Genomic DNA, 21068 nt, shown 5'->3' on the forward strand with positions numbered 1-21068 from the left:
AAAATTTACCATTGTAATAATTTTTAAGCATCTGATTCTGTATTATTAGGTACATTTGTAATGTTGTACAGTCACCACCAGCACTGATCTCCAGAACTCTTTTCAGCTTATAAAAGTGAAACTCTATATCCGTTAAACAATAACTACATTTCCCGTTACCCCAGCCCCTGGCAACCACCATTCTACTTTTTGTCTTTATGATTTTGACTGCTCTAAGTAGCTCATATAAGTGGGATCATGCAATATTTGTCTTTTTGTGAATGCCTTATTTCACTTACCATCATGTCCTCAAAGTTCATCCGTGTTATGGTGTTTGTCAGAATTTCCTTACTTTAAAGGCTGAACAATATTCCATTGTATGTTTATACCACATTTTGTTTCTCATTTATCCACCGATGGACACTTGGGTTGCTTTCACATTTTAGCTATTGTGAATAATGGTGCTACAAACATGGATGTGCACATCTCTCTTTGAGACCCTGATTTCTGTTCTTTTGGATATATAAACCCAGAAGTGGAATTGTTGGACATAAGGTAGTTCTATTTTTAATGTTTTTGAGGAACTGCCATACTGTTTTCCACAGAAAACACCACCCATGCACAGGAGTTTCAGTTTCTCCACATCTTCACCAACTCTTACTTTTTTTTTTTGATAGTAGCCATCCTAATAAGTGCAAAGTAGTATCTCATGGTAGTTTGATTTGCATTTCTCTAATGATTAGTGATATTGAGCATCTTTTCATGTGCTTATTGGCCATTTGTATACCTTCTTTGGAGAAATGTCTGTTCAAATCCTTTGCCCACTTAAAAAATCAAGTTGTTTGGGTTTTTTTGTTGTTGTTATTGTTATGTTTTAGGAGTTCTCTATGTATTCTGAATATTAATATCTTATCAGATGTATGAATCACAAATATTTTTCCCATTCCATGGTGGCCTTTTTACTCTGTTGACATTGTATTTGTTTGTTTGTTTCCGTCATCACCTGTTCTGTCGTAGAGATACTGTCTTTTGCTGAACAAAATTTTTCCATTTTCATGAAGTCTAATCTGTGATTTTTTTTTTTCTTTTGTTGCCTGTATCTTTGATTTCATATCCAGGAAATCATTGCCAAATTCAATGTCATGAAGCTTTTGCCCTATGTATTCTTCTAAGAGTTTTATAGTTTGGGGTCTTACGTTTAGGTCGCTGATCCATCTTGAGTTAATTTTTGTATATGGTGTTAGATAAGGCTCCAACTTCATTCTTTTGCATTTGGATATCCAGTTTCTCCAGCACCATTTGTTGACATGACTGTCCTTTCCCCATTGAATGGTCTTGGTATTCTTGTCAAAAATCCTTTGACCATATATGCGAGGGTTTCTGGACTGTCTTCCATTCCATTGATCTATATACCTGCCTTTATACCAGTACCACATTGTTTTGATTACTGTAGCTTTGTAGTAAGTTTCAAAATCAGAAATTGGGAGTATCTAGCTTTGTTCTTCTTTTTCAAGATTATTTTTGCTCTTCTGGGTTGCTTAAAATTCCATATGAATTTTAGGATGGGTTTTCTATTTTTGCAACAAACATCATTGGGATTTTGATAGGGATTGCATTGAATCTGTAGATCACTTTTGGGTAGTATAGACATTTTTAAGTGAGTAATTTTTAACCCAAATGAAATTGTAATGAAAATAACCATCCTAATAATGAGAAACATATTAAAAAGTAATTGATTCAATTGAATAATGTAGAAGATCAGAACGAGCAGGTATTTTTTAGAAGAAGAAGAAAATATAGCTGTCTTCTGCTTTTTCAGGAGTCTGTTTTTCTGGGATGGGTATTTTCAGATTAATATTGTATTCTTAGATAGGAGAAGGGATGTGAAAGCAAAATATTAATCACATTCCTGACCTCCCAGGTCTGAAGAACATTGTAGTTCAAGGAGAAAATCTGTTCTCTTAAAAACAGTCCATGTGCATAGTCAATAGTAGGCACAGCTAATAAGCAGACTTTGGAAATGATAAAAGGGACAAGAAGTGAAATTCAGTCATGAAATGGAAAAAAACATAAAGGATGAAGATGACAAAAGGGACATTTAAGAAGAGAGGAAACTGCAGAGAGAGACGCATGTGAACTGGAAAGTTGGGAAAAATTTTATGGAGGAAAGGAAGAAATAGAGGTCAAGAGGTAGAATAGAAGTTGATGAAGAAAAGAAAAAAAGGTAATGAAGGGGATGCTGGATATTTCCAACACAAAGAAATGATAAATGTTTGGGAGGATGGATATTCTAATTAGCCTGATCTAATCACTGTACAGTTTATTGAAACATCACTATGCGTGTCCCATGAATATGTACATATTATTAGGTGATGTACATGAATATGTACACATTATTATGTGCCAATGAAATAAATAAAATTGAAAGATAATTCCCAAATAAATAAAAACAGAAAATTTTAAAAAGAGAGAGAGAGATGAGATGGGGCACTGAGTGGGAACCTGGTTGTGGGAATCTGCCACTGCCCTCTTTCCCTTAGGAATGCAAGACTTTAATTATCTCCATACCAACTGCTTTGAGATCACACTGGAACTGAGTTGTGACAAGTTTCCCCCGCAAGAGGAGTTACAGCGGGAGTGGCTGGGTAATCGGGAAGCCCTAATCCAGTTCCTGGAACAGGTAAAACCTCATTTGTTAACTCTCATGTTTGCAAAAAGAGAAGTGCTTCTCAATGGCAGACAAGGTGTTTCACAGGTTCAGGTCTGACTTTTGCTCTGACTCAGTCCAATAGATCTGGGCTGCTGCTTCCAGTGAGATTTATTCATTAAACATTATTGAGCAGCTGAATACAGTGGTTCACACCTGTAATCCCAGCAGTGTAGGAAGCTGAGATGGGAGGTTCACTTGAGCTCAGGAGTTTGAGACCAGCCGGGGCAACATAGCTAGACCCCATGTCTACTAAAAAAAAAAAAATTAGCCAAGCATGGTGGCATGCTTCTGTAGACCCAGCTTCACAGGAGGATGAGGCGGGAGGATGGCTTGTCTTGTGCTGGGAGGTCAAGGTTGCAGTGAGCTGTGATCATGCCATTGTACTCCAGCCTGGGCAACAGAACAAGATCCTTCTCAAAAAAATTATCAAGCACAACTATTTGTCAGAAACTGTACTATATGCTGTGAATTATGAATAAATAAGCAAATATCCCTGCCCATATGGAACTTACCTTCTAGTGAGGAGAGACAGGCAGTAAACAATAAGTTGTATAACATGTTAAAAAAGAAATGCTATGAAGAAAGTCTTTCAGGGGAAGTGATATTTAAACAAAAATTTCAAAGAGGTGAGGGAGAGAAACATGCAGATATCTAGGGGATAAAAGGGTTCCTTGAAATGGACACAACTGCAAATACAAAACAAACAAAAAGAATATGAAAAGTGCTCAGCATCACTAATCATTAGGGAAATGCAAATTAAAACTACAGTGAGATTCCACCTCAAATTGGTTAGGATGGCTGCTATCAAAAAAACAGAAATTTACAAATGTTTGCAAGGATGTGGAGAAATTGGAACCCTTGTGTGCCATGTGCCATCAATGGGAATGTAAAGTGGTACAGTCATTATAAAAAACAGCTAATGGCAATTCCTCAAGCAATCAGAATTCCTATGTGCTCCAGCAATGCCACTTTTGGGTATATATTCAAAAGAACGGAAATAAGGGCCTCAAAGAGATATTTGCACACCCATATTCATAACAGCATTATTTACAACAGCCAAAAAGTGGGAGCAACCCAGCGTTCATTGGTAGATGACTGTATAAATAAATGTGGTATATTCCAGTGGAATATTATACAGCCTTAAAAAGGAAGGAAATTGTCATCAGGTGTGGTGGCTTACGCCTGTAATCCCAGCACTTTGGGAGGCTGAGGTGGGCAGATCGCCTGAGTTTGGGAGTTTGAGACCAGCCTGACTAACATGGAGAAACCCTGTCTTTACTAAAAATACAAAATTAGCCGAGCGTAGTGGCACATGCCTGTAATCCCAGCTACTCGAGAGGCTGAGGCAGGAAAATCACTTGAATCCAGGAGGTGGAAGTCGCAGTGAGCCGAGATGGCACCATTGCACTCCAGCCTGGGCAATGAGAGCGAAACTCCATCTCAAAAAAAAAAAGGAAGGAAATTCTGACACATGCTACAACATGGATGAATCTTGGGGACATTATGCCAAGTGAAATTAGCCACCCATAAAAAGACAAACACTGTATTATTCCACTTATATGAGGTACTTAGAGTGGTCAAAATTATAGAGATGGAAAGTATTGATAGAATGGTGGTTGCCAGGGGCTAGGGGAGGGGATAATGGAGAATCATTGTTTAATGGATATAGGGTTTCAATTTTTTAAGATAAAAAGAGTTATGCAGATGGATGATAGTGATGGTTGCACAACATTACAAATGGTTTTTTTTTTTTTTTTTTTTTTTAGACAGAGTCTCGCTCTGTCACCCAGACTGGAGTGCAGTGGTGCAATCTAAGCCCACTGCAACCTCCACCTCCTGGGTTAAAGCAATTCTCCTGTCTCGGCCTCCTGAGTAGCTAGGATTACAGGTGCTCACCACCATACCTGGCTAATTTTTGTATTTTTAGTAGAGACGGGGTTTCGCCATGTTGGCCAGGCTGGTCTCAAACTCCCGACCTCAGGTGATCCGCCCACCTGGGCCTCCCAAAGTGCTAGGATTACAGGCATAAGCCACTGACCTAGCTAAATGTATTTAATAACACTGAACTATACACTTAAAATGGTAAATTTTATTTTATGTGTATTTTATCACAGTCTGTCACAGGAAATAAAAAAACTTTTAAAAAAAGGAAAAGAAAAGAAAGCCAGGACACCAGTGTGGCTGGACTGATCTCAGAAGTAAGGGAGAGAAAAGGTGGTTGGAAATGGGATCAGAGAGCTAACAGGTAGCTTGACAGACAGACCATCACAAGAACTTCAGCTTTTGCTCAGAGTGAGTTAGGTTTTGAGTAAGGATAGTGACATGATTTGAGTCAGGCTTTAACAGGATCACTCTGACCACTCTAATTGCGAAGAGATCAATTGGGGCAGGGAGAGAGGCAAGGAGACCAGTTAAGGGACTATTACCATCATCTTTGTGAAGATAAAATGCAAAAACATACGAGAAAGGGCTTTGAGACTCTAAAACACCGTACAAATGTTTTATGATTATAACTATATACTTGTTCCTGCAGGTTCACCAGGGCATTAAGGGAATGGTGCATGATGAGAATTATAATAATCTCGCCAATGCTGTCATTTCTGTCAGTGGGATTAACCATGATGTCACTTCAGGTAGGTGGTCACTGCTTGGGGGAAGGAAGGAAGTGTTCACTCCTGCATCTTCTTCAGCATAATCAAGGGGCCAGTTTGTAAGCCAGTGAAACTAGCAGGGGCGTCAAGGATGCTGGGAGTGGGGGCGGGGGGATGGAGGAAAGAAGGGCAATGAAAATGGAGACAGTAAATTAAGAGGCTGAATCAAACAACCAAGATGTTTTAATGGAAAATCTTTTGCTTCTGATGCAAGCAATCCCTGAGAGGTCAGGACCAGAAAAGACTGATGTAAATGTAACTTCTCCTCAGCATTCAGGAGTGGCTACCACATACCATTTTGTTAGGGGTATTTTCTGGGTTTAAGCCTGTTAATAGCTCACATACTGGTGTGAAATTGGGTAGAAAGAGGACTGTAAAACGGATAGTTATCCTTGTGGCTGACTTGGCATTTCTCTACACCTCCAATGGGAAAGTTAGCAAGATTCTTTCCATCATAGGCTTACTGTGGGGCAAGATTGATGGTGAGCTACCGGGAACCTCCTAGAAGAGCACAGAATTATGTCACAGCAGAATGTTGCTGTAAGCTGACTCAGCCCAGCTTGATCATGCACAATTTGTAGGACTTTTTGTTTTATTTTGCTTTTAATGCATAACAGTAGCTACAAACGGTTATGGTTACAGGTAGATGAGATTTGCGTAACTCCCCACCTTTTTTTCTTTTTTTGAAAAAGAGTCTCATTCTGCCATCCAGGCTGGAGGGCAGTGGTGTGATCTCACTGCAACCTCTGCCTCCTGAGCTCAAGCCATCCTCCTACCTCATCCTCCAAAATAGCTGGGACTACAAGCATGCAACACCATGCCTGACTAATTTTTTTGTAGAGATGGGGTTTCACCATGTTGCCCAGGCTGGTTTCGAGCTCCTGGGCTCAAAAGCCTCCCAAAGTACTGTGGTTACAGGTGTGAGCCACCACACCTAGCCCTCTGAACAACCTTAATACTAGCAAGTCTCACCTGAATTTTACTACACTAACATTTATTACCTAGCAGCCATTTCACAGTTCCTACAATCTGTTTAAGCTGGATGAACTCTCAGCTTTCTGTTCTTTAAAGTGATCTCAATGCATCTTACATGAAAGGTTCATTCAAGGCAAAAGTATTGTCTAAAGGCAGAATCCTGTAGCCTCACAGTGTAGTATCAGACAACCAGAGTCTGGACACAGGGCTGTTTAGGAATCCAAACTCAGGAATCATCCTTTTTATTTGTTTTTTTCTTTTTCCGTTTTTTACAGAAATGTTTCTGAGTCGTAGGAATCATTCTTATAGGCACAGCCTTCTTCAGGGCTTGCTAGATTCTTTCAAGCAAAGTAATGGGGTCTCACTATGTTGTCCAAGCTGGTCTCAAACTCAAGCAATTCTTCTGCCTCAGCCTCCCAAATAGCTGGATTACAGGGTCTCACTCTATTGCCTGGGCTGCAGTGCAGTGGTGCAATCAGGGCTCACTGCAGCCTTGACCTTCCAGGCTCAGGTGATCCTCCCTTCTCAGCCTCCCAAGTAGCTGGAACTATAAATGCATACCACCATGCTCAGCTAATTTTTTTGTTTTTTGTTTTTATTTTTTACAGAGACAGAGTTTTGCCCTGTTGTCCAGGCTGGTCTCAAACTCCTGAGCTCAAGTGATCTGCTTGCCTCAGCCTTCCAAAGTGCTGGGATTCCAGAAGTGCACACCTGGCTTTTGCTAGATTCTTATGCTCTGTCCAAGCAAGTGTGGGAATGTCTCTAAAACAGGCTAGCCAATCAACATATATTGCTGGGCACAGTGGCTCACACCTGTAATCCCAACACTTTGGGAGGCCCAGGCAAGAGGAACACTTAAGGTCAGGAGTTCAAGACCAGCCTGGCCAACATGGTGAAACCCCTGTCTCTACTAAAACTACAAAAATTAGCTGGGTGTGGCCAGGTGCGGTGGCTCATGCCTGTAATCCCAGCACTTTGGGAGGCTGAGGCGGGCAGATTGCCTGAGCTCAGGAGTTCACAACCAGCCTAGGCAACGCAGTGAAACCCCATCTCTACTAAAATACAAAAAGTTAGCCACGTATAGTGGCGTGTGCCTGTAGTCCCAGCTACTTGGGAGGCTGAGGCAGGAGAATCACTTGAACCCAGGAGGTGGAGGTTGCAGTTAGCCGAGATCATGCCACTGGACTCCAGCCTGGGCAGAGTGAGACTCTATTTCAAAACAACAACAAAAACAAAACATATTAAACACCACTGATTTTTCCAATAAGTGCCACTTTCACCTGCCATTGTGTTAATTAACAAATTATTAGGCTGGGCACAGTGGCTCATGCTTGTAATCCCAACACTTTGGGAGGCCAAGGCGGGTGGATCACCTAAGGTCAGGAGTTCAAGACCAGCCTGGCCAACATGGTGAAACCCTGTCACTACTAAAAATACAAAAAATTAGCCAGGCATGGTGGTGGGCAACTGTAGTCCCACATACGCAGGAGGCTGAGGCAGGAGAATCACTTGAACCCAGGAGATGGAGGTTGCAGTGAGCCAAGATTGAGCCACTGTACTCCAGCCTGGGTGACAAAGCAAGACTCCATCTCAAAAAAAAAAAAAAAAATTATTCATTTCACCAGTGAAAAAACCCATTGTAAACATCATTATGTTACTTAGCAATGCATTTAGTGTTGAGGAGAGAGAAAGCAGCTGAAGCCCTCATAGGAGCTGCATCTGGGATGGGGCCTTTCTGATACAACACTCGCTCACCACTTCAGGATGCAAGTCCCCAATTAAGAAAATGACAATCCCTGGGGTGTCATTTCAACTATCCAACGTGTGTACTTTGCTGAAGTATTTTAAAGTAAATTACAGGCATTTAATAGGGGGCAGAAAAAGACTTCCTCATTATTGTTTATCTCAATGTTGATCATATTTGTTATTTCAAATATTCATTGCTATATACTTAAAAAAAGGAATTTTAAAGTCACTGCCATAATTGAGTCTAAAGGAATGGAAAGTCATTAGCCAAAATGCTCTTTCCCTGTTATGGAAAAACAGTCTTCTTTTGAATTTTATTTTTTCCCTTGCCATACTTTTGAAGGTGATAAAAGAAATTTTTTTGTTTTTTGAGACAGTCTTACTCTGTCGCCCAGGCTGGAGCACAGTGATATGAGCCACTGCAACCAGCCCAATAGAAGCAATATTAAAAATAGGATTCTCACTGGGCACAATGGCACATGCCTGTAATCCCAGCACTTTGGGAGGCTGAGCTGGGAGGTTTGCTTGAGGTCAAGAGTTCAAGACCATGCTGGTCAACATAGCAAGACCCCATCTCTACAAAAAATAAAAATAATAAAATTAACCAGGCACAGTGGTGTGTGCCTATAGTCCTAGCTATTCAAAAGACTGAGGCAGGAAAATCGCTTGAGTCCGGGAGTTCAAGGTTGTGGCGAGCTATGATAGCACCACTGCACTCTAGCCTGGGCAACAGAGTGAGACCTTATCTCAAAAAAAGAGATAGGACTCTCAAAATTGTATCTTTACTGGTCATGTAGTCCAGCCTTCCCACTGAATATAAGATTACACCCATACAACACCACCAGCAGCTTTTTAATCCAGCCCAGGGCCGGCATGTTCAGTGGTGCAGGTTTTGCACTGTACATCTGCATAGCCTTTCTAGGCTTCTGATCTAGTCTGTGCTTGTGTGCTCGCAATTTCATAAAGCAGTCTATTCCTTTTTATGTAGCTCTGTTTCTCTCAACGGGTTTGTTTCTTTTATTTATTTGAGACAGAATCTTCCTCTGTCACCAAGGCTGGAGTGCAGTGGCGTGATCTCAGCTTACTGCAGCCTCCACCTCCCACCTTCCAGCAATGATCCTGCCTCAGCCTTCCAACTAGCTGGGACTACAGGCATGTGCCACCATGTCTGGCTAATTTTTGTATTTTTAGTAGAGACAGGGATTTCACCATATTGGCCAGGCTGGTCTCAAACTCCTGACCTCAGGTGATCCACTCACCTGGGTCTCCCAAAAAGCTGGGATTACAGGCATGAGCCACCGCACCTGGCCTCAACAGGTTTTATTTCTGTCTAGCAAAATCTGCCTCCCTGCAACTTAAACCCATACTTCTCATTCTTATTTCCTTAGGTAGACATCATTCTTCACAGAGGCCTTTCAAATATCAAAACTGTGGGCTCATGGAGTTTCTTTATTAGGCAAAACATTCACAGACCTTTCACCCTTTCCTCTCTCCTAGTGATCCTTTATTGGAGATGAGTTTGTATTAAACTACAGGGTCTGGAATTACATTTAACACGTTCAGTGTAGAGCACAGTAAAACTCCTACTTCCTAGGAGCTGAGGCCATACTCCTATTAAGATAGCCCACAAATGATTTAAATCTTCGCTAGTTTCATGCTATGAAGAAAAGCCAGGCTAGGTGCGGTGGCTCACGCCTGTAATCGCAGCACTTTGGGAGGCTGAGGTGGGAGGATCACTTGAGCCCAGGAGTTTGAGACCAGCCTGGGAAACATAGTAAGAACCAGACTTTTTTTGTTTATTTTAAAAAAGAAAAGACGGCTGCGCTCAGTGGCTCATGCCTGTAATCCCAGCACATTGGGAGGCCAAGGCTGGTCAATCACCCGAGGCCAGGAGTTGGAGAGCCACCTGGCCAACATGGTGAAACCCCGTCTCTACTAAAAATAGAAAAATTAGCTGGGTGTGGTGGTGCATGCCTGTAATCCCAGCTACTTGGGAGGCTGAAGCAGGAGAATGGCTTGAACCCGGGAGGTGGAGGTTGCAGTGAGCTGAGATCACACCACTGCATTCCAGCCTGGGCAACAGAGTGACAGAGTGAGACTCCATCTCAAAAAAAAAAAAAAAAAGTAAACAAGCCAATGGGCTCAGTGGCTCACGCCTGTGATCCCAGCACTGGGAGGCTGACGTGGGCAGATCACCTGAGGTCAGGAGTTCGATATTAGCTTGGCCAACATGGTGAAACCCTGTCTGTACTAAAAACACAAAAATTGGCTGAGCATGGTGGCACACGCATGTAATCCCAGCTACTTGGGAGGCTAAGACAGGAGAATTGCTTGAACCTGAGAGGCAGAGGTTGCAGTGAGCTCACATTGCGCCACTACACTCCAGCCTGGGTGACAGAGCGAGACACCGTCTCAAAAAAAAGAAAAGCTAACTGTCCAAACCAGGTCCAAATAAGGCAAACACCAAGCTGTAACCAATCTGGCTGTTTCTGTACCTCACTTCTGGTTTTTTTGTATTTTACTTTCTTTTTTCTATTTTTAAAGTCTCTCCAACTGTGCAGAGATAACTCTGAATTTGCTGTGATTCTGAGGGCCCAATTTGCAAATTGCTTTTTCCTTGATCAATTAAACTTTGTTAAATTTAATAATAATAATTTTTAAAAAAAAGCCAAGCTTGTAGTCAATTAAAAACCCCAGCTTATTTGGTACAGGTTTTTAATCAGTGGACTGAGTTATATCCTTGTGACTTTCAGGTGACCATGGTGATTACTTCCGGCTGCTGCTTCCAGGTACCTACACTGTTAGTGCCACAGCACCTGGGTTTGACCCAGAGACAGTGACTGTGACCGTGGGTCCTGCGGAACCAACATTGGTGAGTTAGGCTGAGTGTGATGGTGCACTATAAAGATCACTTATACAGTCTATTTTGGAGGATAGTGTCCCGCTCTGTCACCCAGGCTGGAGTGCAGTGGTACCATCGTGGTTCACTGCAGCCTCGATCTCCCAGGCCGAAGCAGTCCTGCCGTCTCAGCCTCCCAAGTAGCTGGGAGTGAGTATAAGCGCACACCACCATGACCGCCTACTTTTTCTACTTTTTGTAGAAAAAGGATTTCGTCATGTTACCCAGGCTGGTCTTGAACTCCTGGGCTCAAGTGATCTGCCTGCCTCAGCCTCCCAAAGTGCTGAGATTACAGGCATGAGCCACCGCCCTTGGCCCTTACAAAATCTTCAGTGATTGTACAGCTCTCATCTTTGCCCAGCTTTCTTTTACGGTTTTTAAAAAAATTAATTGCTCGCACATCCTAATTTTTGTTCTGTCACTCTCCTATTATATCCTTACTCACATCCTTTTGGCTTTTCCTCTTCTGTCTCACATAGCATAGCGATTCAAAGCACTGCCTAGTTCTAAATTCAGCTCATTTGCCCACAGACCTTAGACAAATTACCTAATCTCTCTTGTTCTCAGTTTCTTTCTCAGTAAATTGGTGATGATAGTGCCTCCTTCACAAGAAGCTGAAATGAGAACATGCACATAAAGCCTTTAGTATGCAGGGGCCAAATCAACTCTCAAAAGGCAGATTAATTGGAGAAAAGCCATACCAATTTATTTTTATTTTATTTTATTTATTTATTTATTTTTGAGACGAGGTTTCACTCTTGTTGCCCAGGCTGGAGTGCAATGGGGGCATGATCTTGGCTCTCCACAACCTCTGCCTCCCAGGTTCAAGTGATTCTCCTGCCTCAGCCTCCTGAGTAGCAGGGATTACAGGCATGCGCCACCACGCCCAGCTAATTTTTGGGTTTTTTTTTTAGTAGAAACGGGGTTTCTCCATGTTGGTCAGGCTGGTCTCAAACTTCCGATCTCAGGTGATCTGCCCACCTCAGCCTCCCAAAGGGCTAGGATTATAGGCCTGAGCCACCGTGCCTGGCCTGTGTGTTTTGTTTTTTTTTTTTTTTTTGGAGCATGTTTAATGTGCATACACAGAAGCCTTCAGAACAAAGGCCCAAAGATACAGGGGAAATTGTCCACTTTTATGCATAGGTTCAACAAAGTAGGTACAGCTAGGTATAAATGCAATTGGACAAAAAGTATCAGCTAATGCTATGCACTGAGTAAAGAAATCCAGCAAGGCCTGTCTGTCCAGACTCTTCTGGGCTCTCTGACCATGTATTTCTTCCTTCTGGGTGTGGGCCAGTACCCTCTCTGGAAAGACGGTCTTATGACCTACAGTCAAACAAGGTAGGTCAGATATGTCCTCCTCCTCTTCCTCCTCCTCCTCCTCCTCCTTCTCCTTCTCCTTCTCCTTGACCTACAGTCAAATAAGGTAGGGTCTTATGACCTACAGTCAAACAAGATAGGTCAAATATGTCCTCCTCCTCCTCCTCCTCGTCCTCCTCCTTCTTCTTTCATAGAGACAGGGAGTGGCTCTGTCTCTCAGGCTGTGCACTGGCACAATTATGGCTCACTACAGCCTCAAACTCAAGAGATCTTCTGCTTCATCTTCCTAATAGCTGGGACTACAGGCACATGCCACCATGCCCAGCTAATTTTTTTTTTTTTTTGAGACCAAGTCTCGCTCTGTCGCCCAGGCTGGAGTGCAGTGGCTCAACCTCGGCTCACTGCAACCTCTGCCTCCTGGGTTCAAGCGATTCTCCTGCCTCAGCCTCCCGAGTAGCTGGGATTATAGGCATGTGCCACCGTGTCCAGCTAATTTTTGTATTTTTAGTAGAGATGGGTTTTCACCTTGTTGGCCAGGCTGAGCTTGAACTCCTGACCTCAGGTGATCCACCCTCCTCAGCCTCCCAAAGTGCTGAGATTATAGGCATGAGCCACCGCACCCGGCATAATTTTTTTTTTTTTTTTTGTAGAGATGGGGTTCTTTGTGTAGCCCAGGCTGGAGTCCAGTGGTAGTCATGGCTCACTGCAGCCTTGAACTCCTGGGCTCAAGAGATCCTCGCACCTCGGTCTTCCAAAGCACTGGGATTACAGGCATGAGCCACTGTGCTCCCTCGGCCTAGACTGTGCTCAGCCTAAATCAGTTAATTTCTTTAAGGCCAGTTTTTACAGAGGAAGGCAGCGGGCTTGCATTCTTCTGTGCCACTGGTAAGGACTGCCACCAGAGGGCGCTCTATCATACCTTCTGGTGCTCCGTGGGCCCTGATCTTGCTTTCCACTCAAAGCCGCAGAGAGCCAGTAGCTACTCTTCAAGATTCAACTCTCCAGGGCTTTCTTTTACGGATAGGAGGAGAAGCAAAGAACTTCTTTGATTTTACAGCCTGGATCTTTTCAGTTTTAGTTGTACTAAGATCTCACAGCTAACGGAGCTCAGAGATCGTGGACTCTAATCCTCAGATTTCTCAAATGAGGACAAAGTAATGAGGCAGTCCTATTTAACGGCCATCTACAGATTCCATTTCTCAAAAGTCAGCCTTTCCTAGGGCTGCCTCGCTCCTTCTGTACACAACCCTAGAGCTTACTAGACCCTCCCACCGCCTTTCCCTATTAACACAATGCAGTCAAGTCAAGCTTGTTTTTTACTCTTTATTGAATAAGTACTATGTATGCCATGGTATAAGAGCTTTCCAGCATTATCTCATTTAACCTTCACAACAACCTTGTGAGGTAGATGCAAGTATCCCCATTTATGGCTTACAGAAGATAAAAGAAACTTGTGTAATATCATGTAACAAGTGGTAGGAGTCAGGATTCGAAGCTATATCAGGCTCTCTGGCTCCCTTCTTAGCCAATGTGTTGCTGGAATTCATACTAAGTGTACAACTTGTGTTTGTACTTTCTTATTGTAACACAAGGATCAGGGGAAATAACTATGCTTTAAGTGCTTTGAGAATTCCTCTGGAATTTCCAGGTAGTTTCTTCCTCCATCCACTCCCCTAGTCCAATCTCCTAAATAATGTAAATTACTTCCCATTACTGTTGCAGGAAACAGAGAGTAAATCTTTCATTGTAGCCTATTAGCTGATCTGGGGTCCTCTTTCCCTTTTTTCTTGGTATATCCTAAAATTGAATGACTGGTAAGCAGCTACATATATAAGTTTTGCATTACCAGCAAGTCTGTTCAACGCCAAATTCAAACAACTGCACGTCCTCTTGAGTAACACACTCTATTTCAAAGAGTTTTGCCCCCTTTTTCACGTATTCTTTAAATAAATTAACATAACCCATCATTATGTCAAATATACTTAGAGAAGAAAAGATGTCTGTCATTTGGATACAATTTCCAGACAAAATAACAACTAAAAATCCATTTATTGATCACAAAGGAGTCTATCTCCCTTCCCAGTCTAAAGCAGATATCCATCTGTCTGGGAAAGAAAAAAGGAAAAAAAGATTGCCCAGGCGTGGTGGCTCATACCTGTAATCCCAGCACTTCGGGAGGCTGAGGCAGGCGGATCACTTGAGGTCAGGAATTCGAGACCAGCCTGGCCAACATGGCAAAGCCCTGTCTCTACTCAAAATACAAAAGTTAGCCACGTGTGGTAGAGCACGCCTGTAATCCCAGCTACTTGGGAGGCTGAGGCAGGAGAATTGCTTGAACCCAGGGGGTGGAGTTTGCAGTGAGCCAAGACTGTGCCACTGCACTCCAGCCTGGGTGACAGAGCAAGACTCTGTCTCAAAAAAAAAAAAAAAAGATTGTTTACTACAGGGTTTCCAGCTTTCAAATGTGTCAGTCGGGTGTGGTGACTCACACCTGTAATCTCAGCACTTTGGAAGGCCGAGGCTGGCAGATCACTTGAGCCCAGGAGTTTGAGACCAGCCTGGGCAATATGGTGAAATCCTGTCTCTACAAAACAGGACAAAAGTTAGCCGGGCATGGTGTCATGCACATGTAGTGCCAGCTACTTGGGAGGCTAAGGTGGGAGGATCACTTGAACCCAGGAGATGGAGGCTGCAGTGAGCCATGATTGTGCCATTGCACTCTAGCCTGGATGACAGAGTAAGACCTTATCTCAAAATAAAAATAAAATTAAATAAAATATCTTCCAGGGCCTAGTGTTCCCTTTGCTTTTCCCCAAGGCCTTCCACATGTCACCACTTCTTTCCTTTCCTTCTGTCCTTGCCTCATTTTCTTGTCTCTCTTCTCTCTCGTTTTTTCTGTCCTAGTTTCCTATGTTACTAAATAGGAACTGATAAATAATCCAGTACAGTTGGCTCTGATTCTCTCCTCCCCTCCTGGAGGAACTAGCAGAAAAATTGGCTATGAATTTTTGCGGAAGGGGCAGGAAATAACCCCACAGAGAGGCCTCTCAGTCAGGGGCATGGTTTTTAACTCCCAGCTGGCTTCAGGGGCTCAAGCTGTTCCAAGGGCGGGAAAGCCCAGGCCTGCCCCAGGGGAGTGTGGTTAGGACACTGTGCCACTCCCTCTCCTTCCTCTTCAGCCTGGGATAATTCTACGACTCTTCCACACCCAGAATGTCCCACATTTGTCAGTGAAAAGTATCTTTCCATCTGCGTGCCGTGGCCAGAAGAGAAGTTGCAATGTAGTGCTTGAAAGGATGCATTAACACACATGGAAATTTCCAGTTTAAGAATCCAGGCAGGGTGTGATGGCATGTGCCTGTAGTCCCAGCTACTCAGGAGGCTGAGAGGCTGAGGCAGGAGGATCTTGAACCCAGGAGTTTGAGTCCAGCCTGGACAACATAACAAGACCCCATCTCTAAAATTAAAAAAAAAAAAAAGTCAAATGAATAAAAGAGTCCATACCGACACTCTTTATCATCTCTACTATCTATAAAGTCAAACACGTGTGGCAGAAGGTCTGGTTCTGAAGCACGGTGACACTTACCGGCATGCCTGAGCATGGCACCTGTGAGTCACCCAGCCAGCATAAAGGAGATTATTACAGCACTGTCAGTCATGGCTCTTGTCCTAAGTGGCAGTATTGGTGAAATCATGATTTAATGTGTAGATATATTTTTCTTTCTTTTCTTTACTTTTTTTTTTTTTTTTTTTTTTTGAGATGGAGTCTCACTCTGTCACCCAAGCTGGAGTGCAGTGGCATGATCTCGGCTCTGCAACCTCTGCCTCCCGAGTTCAAGCAATTCTCCTGCCTCAGCCTCTCTCGTAGCCGGAACTATAGGCATGCGCCACCAGCCCAGCTAATTTTTGTATTTTCAGGAGAGGCGGGGTTTCACCATGCTGGCCAGGCTGGTCTGTAACTCCTGATCTCAAGTGATCTGCCCACCTCAGTCTCCCAAAGTGCAGGCATTACAGCCACCATGCCCAACCTATTTTTTCTCTTTCTTTTTTTTTTTTTTTTTTGAGATAGAGTCTCACTGTCACCCAGGCTGGAGTGTAGTGGCAAGATCTCAGCTCACTGCAGCCTCCACCACCTGGGTTCAAGCAATTCTACCGCCTCAGCCTCCTGAGTAGCTGGGATTATAGGTGTGCACCACCATGCCTGGCTAATTTCTTTGTATTTTTAGTAGAGACAGAGTTTCACCATATTGGCCAGAGTGGTCTTGAACTTCTGACCTCAGGCAATCCACACCGCCTCAGCCTCCCAAATTGCTGGGATTACAGGCATGAGCCACCACACCCAGCCCACTTTTTTCTGATACATATAAAATCAATATATATTAAGTTCATCCAGTCACACTCTATCTATCACCAGTGATTGCATACCAATTTGGGGGGAACATTAGGCAAGTCTATATGATACCACCAGTGCTTCTCTGGGTCACTGCTATAATAATTCTCCCTAGTATCCAGCCCTCAGAAACCGGAACTATGGCAAAAGATGGTCCAAATGGATCTCCTAGCTTCTGCTCTTTTCCTTCCAGGTTCACTTCCACCTCAAAAGAAGTATCCCTCAAGTAAGCCCTGTGAGGAGAGCTCCCAGCAGAAGGCACGGAGTCAAAGCCAAAGTGCAGCCCCAGGCAGCCAGAAAGAAAGGAATGGAAATGAGGCAGCTCCAGAGAGGCCCTGCCTGAAACCCACGGTGCCAGGCAACCCTTCAGAAACGCTTTGCTCCTGCTCTCAGATCAGATAAAGCATTCTTTCTATTTTATTAACTGGGACATATTTAAATACAAACATATTCAGAACAGTTCAGAATGGTCTCTGTCTGTTCCAGGGGTAAACCATCTCTAGGTCATCATGAAAGGAATTAGGATCTATTGAAAGGTGATGTGGTGGCCGGGCATGGTGGTTCACATCTGTAATCCTAGCACTTTGGGAGGCCGAGGCGGGTGGATCACCTGAGGTCAAGAGTTCAGGACCAGCCTGGCCAGCATGGTGAAACCCCGTCTCCACTAAAAATACAAAAAATTAGCTGAATATGGTGGCACGTGCCGGTAATCCCAGCTACTCAGGAGGCTGAGAATCACTTGAACCTGGGGGGCGGAGGTTGCAGTGAGCTGAGATTGCGCCACTTCACTCCAGCCTGGGCAAAAGAGTGAAACTCTGTCTCAAAAAAAAAAAAAAAGAAAAAAGAAAGAAAGAAAGAAAAGAAAGCTGATGTGGTAGTACATAAATCTAGCGGTGTTTGGTAAGGTTTTTCCATACTGAGAGTCTGGTTTAGGCTCCATGCCAGTCTACACTGCATCCAGAGACTGGTTCTGGCTGGTTGGCAGCTGCATCTCCAGAATTTAGCACAGAGTTTGCAGCAGACTTAGTGCTCAGTGAAGATTTCTGAACCATGACTGAAATGCTGAAGTAAGTGATCCGTCATCGATGTTGTTCCCATAGCAAAATTAGGTGACCAGTTCTTCTGAAATCCCAGAGGATTGTTTCAGCATCTTAATAAGAACAGAATTTGACATGCAAATACCCAGTGACATGGCTACTCTTCTTCGTACATGGGCATTTAATAAATATGCATCTTTCAAAACATTTGCTGGATATGGAAATATAATGCAGCTGCACCGAGGCATGGCTCTGTCCCGGCTCTGTCCCCAGCACGACATAGCACTCTCCTCCTCTTTGAGTTCCCCAGGAAGAACCCGTTTGTACTAAAAGCATTATTGAGCAAAGTAGATGTTACTGAAGATTTTGAAGGGATGTGTAGTCTTTCATCACCTACCTTGCAGCACACAAGTTTACAAACCCTCACTGGGCATGTGGGGGTTCCAGAGTCCCCTGTGGGAAGTGGTTTTTTGCCATACACCTCATTTCAGAGCTCAGCCTCAGTTAGGGCAGGCTCCAGTTTCCTCATCTACCCCCCTCCCCGCAGGACCTCTAATTAACACAGCCCGTTTCTTACCACTGAGAAATTGAACTCTACTAAGTAATTACAGCCATGTGCCACATAATAATGTTTGGTTAACAATGGACGGCAGTATAATGGTGGTCTCATAAGATTATAATACCATGTTTTTACTGTACCTTTTCTATGTTTAGATTTAGATTAGATATGTTTAGATTTAGAATAGGTAACACAGGCTGAGCACGGTGGCTCACACCTGTAATCCCAGCACTTTGGGAGGCCGAGCTGGGTAAATCACCTGAGGTCAGAAGTTCGAGACCAGCCTGGCCAACATGGTGAACCCCATCTCTACTAAAAATACAAAAAATTAGCCAGGTGTGGTGGCAGACGCCTATAATCCCAGCTACCTGGGAGGCTGAGGCAGGAGAATCACTTGAACCTGGGAGGTGGAGTTGCAGTGAGCCGAGATCGCACCACTGCACTCCAGCTGGGTAACAGAGTGAGACTCTATCTCAAAAACAAACAAACAAACAACAACAAAATAAAGAATATGTAACACAATTATCACTGTGTTACAATCGCCTGTAGCATTCAGTATAGTAACATGCTGTCCAGATTTGTAGCCTAGGAGGAATAGGCTCTACCTTTTAGCCTATGTGTGTAGGAAGCTATACCACCTAGGTTTGTATAAGTACACACTATGATGTTTGCACAATGATTAAATCATTCAGGGATACATTTCTCAGAATGCATCTACATTGTTAAGTGACATGACTGTATGGTGGTCCCTTGGTTCCAGGACCCCCTCAGATACCAAAATCCAAGAGTGCTCAAGTTCCTTTCATAAAATGGCATAGTATTTGCATTTAGCCTAGGTATATCCTCCCATATACTTTTAAGTCACCTCTAGATTACTTATAATACCTGATACAATGTAAGTGCTATGTAAAGAGTTGTTATATTGTATTTACTTTGTACTATTTTTATTGTTGCATTATTTTATTTTTTGTTTTTCTGACAGCCTCACTCTGTCACCCAGGCTGGAATGCAATCATGGCTCACTGCAGCCTCAACCTCCCAGACTCAAGCAATCCTCTCACTTCAGCCTCTCAAGTAGCTGGGACCACAGGCACGTGACACCATACCTGGCTAATTTTTAAATTTCTGTGTAGTGATAGGGTCTCAAACTCCTGGGTTCAAGTGATCCTCCCACGTCTGCCTTCTAAAGTGCTGAGATTACAGGCATGAGCCGTGGTGCTCAGACTGTATTATTATTATTATTTATTTATTTATTTAATAGTTTTGATCCAAGGTTGGTTGAATGGGAACCCGCAGATATGGAGAGCTGACTGTATTCCCATACTCATCAGAAAACAATAGGTGCTCTAGCTGTACCCATCAGAAAACAGAGATGCTCTAGCTGTGACAACTCATCCTCCTCTGGAGGCCATTCGGGATTAGGATTAACACATAATTCATTTTTCTGTTACCTGAGCAATCTCTCTGTCTGTGGTCAAAAAGAAAACAGAAGAAAATGTATCTTTTCCCACTTAGGGAATTCACTCCTCAGGTTAAAAGGCTAATCCTTTCTTTCCATTTTTTATTTCTTCCTAATTTTAATCCCATGTTCCTTGTGCCTTTCTTGTTGTTATAAAGAGGCAGCTATTTGAGAGGGTTTCCATTTTTCAATTTAGTGAAACTTTATACCTGAGGTTGCTGCATGCGCTTAGTTTTCCGGATTGTCTGAATATCACTTACTTTGTGTTCAGGTTCCTTCGTACAAAGTCACCTGACAGAGCTAATGTTTGTGAAATGTCACAATACTTTCACTGGCATAGCCACAGAATTTTATTCATTCTTCCATTTATTCATGCAGGGAACATATTTTGAGTCCTTGCTCTCAATAAATTCAGAAAATACAAAGGGGAAGAAGATACAGTTCATTATCTCAGTGCAGCCACAGGCTACTTGGGAAGGAAACAGATCATTCTTGTGCCTTGTAGTAATTGCTGTGATTCCGTTGACTCTGGGGGTGAGGACAGAAGCCAGTGGGAAAGGCCTTACTCCAGTCTTGGGAAGGTCAGGAAAGGGATCCCAGAGCTAGGAGAGTCTAAGGTGAGATATAATGAGGTCAGATAAAGAGGCATTGGCCAGGTGGAAAGAAATGGGAGAGCAATAGTTAGGCTGAGGAGACAGCACAGCTTGAGGCTCTTGGATGATTTGCAGCTTGTTCAAGGGAGCTGCATGAAATTCAGCATGGTGGCAGCTGAGTGAGATGCCAGAAGTCAAGGCCAGTAGGGTAGGGAGGGACCAAATCATGAAGGACCTTTGAGCCATAGCACAGAGTTTGGACTTTATCCTGAGAAAAACAACTAGCCATTGAAGGGTTGTACTGAGGGGAGTGCAGAATCAGGTTTAGAATGAGGCCCGGCTGCTGCCTGAAGAGCTGGCTGGGGCAGAGGGGAGACTGAGGCTAGAAGGTCAGTGGGGAGACCACTGAAAGCCAGGAGAAAAGGTGGCCTCAGTCCGGGCAGGCAGCAGGGCTGAGGAAACTCCAGAGCACTTGCTGCCAGCTCCCCAGGGCTTCTCTGCTGCTTTTAGACTCCCAGTCTGATTCAGACCCACCCTGCCTGCCACCTGAGGATTTGAAGTACTAAAGGAGATGCAAATTTTCAAACCAAGCCCTAAAAACCATTCTTAGTAAAATGCACTCAAGCCAGAGGCGATTATACAGACCAAGTATTATATGGAAAATACAGTGTCTGGCTATGACCACATGAAAATGTCTCACTGCATACAAAGGACATGAAATCAGGACTCACAGGACGAGAGGGGCAGGGT

General features: G+C 43.4%; 1 protein-coding gene across 1 annotated transcript in view; it reads left to right on the forward strand.

The window, feature by feature from the left end:
• The window catches only part of CPN1 (carboxypeptidase N subunit 1), a 39776-nt gene extending 22647 nt beyond the window's left edge, over positions 1-17129 (forward strand). The window contains exons 6-9 of the mRNA XM_023206187.1: positions 2520-2659; positions 5223-5322; positions 10815-10933; positions 16864-17129. Of these exons, the coding sequence (XP_023061955.1) occupies positions 2520-2659; positions 5223-5322; positions 10815-10933; positions 16864-17013 (509 nt within the window). The 3' untranslated portion in view covers positions 17014-17129. The remainder of the gene's footprint in view (positions 1-2519; positions 2660-5222; positions 5323-10814; positions 10934-16863) is intronic.
• The last annotated feature ends 3939 nt before the right edge of the window (positions 17130-21068 follow it).

The sequence above is a fragment of the Piliocolobus tephrosceles genome, chromosome 9, assembly GCF_002776525.5.
Source record: "Piliocolobus tephrosceles isolate RC106 chromosome 9, ASM277652v3, whole genome shotgun sequence".
Taxonomy (NCBI): domain Eukaryota; kingdom Metazoa; phylum Chordata; class Mammalia; order Primates; family Cercopithecidae; genus Piliocolobus; species Piliocolobus tephrosceles.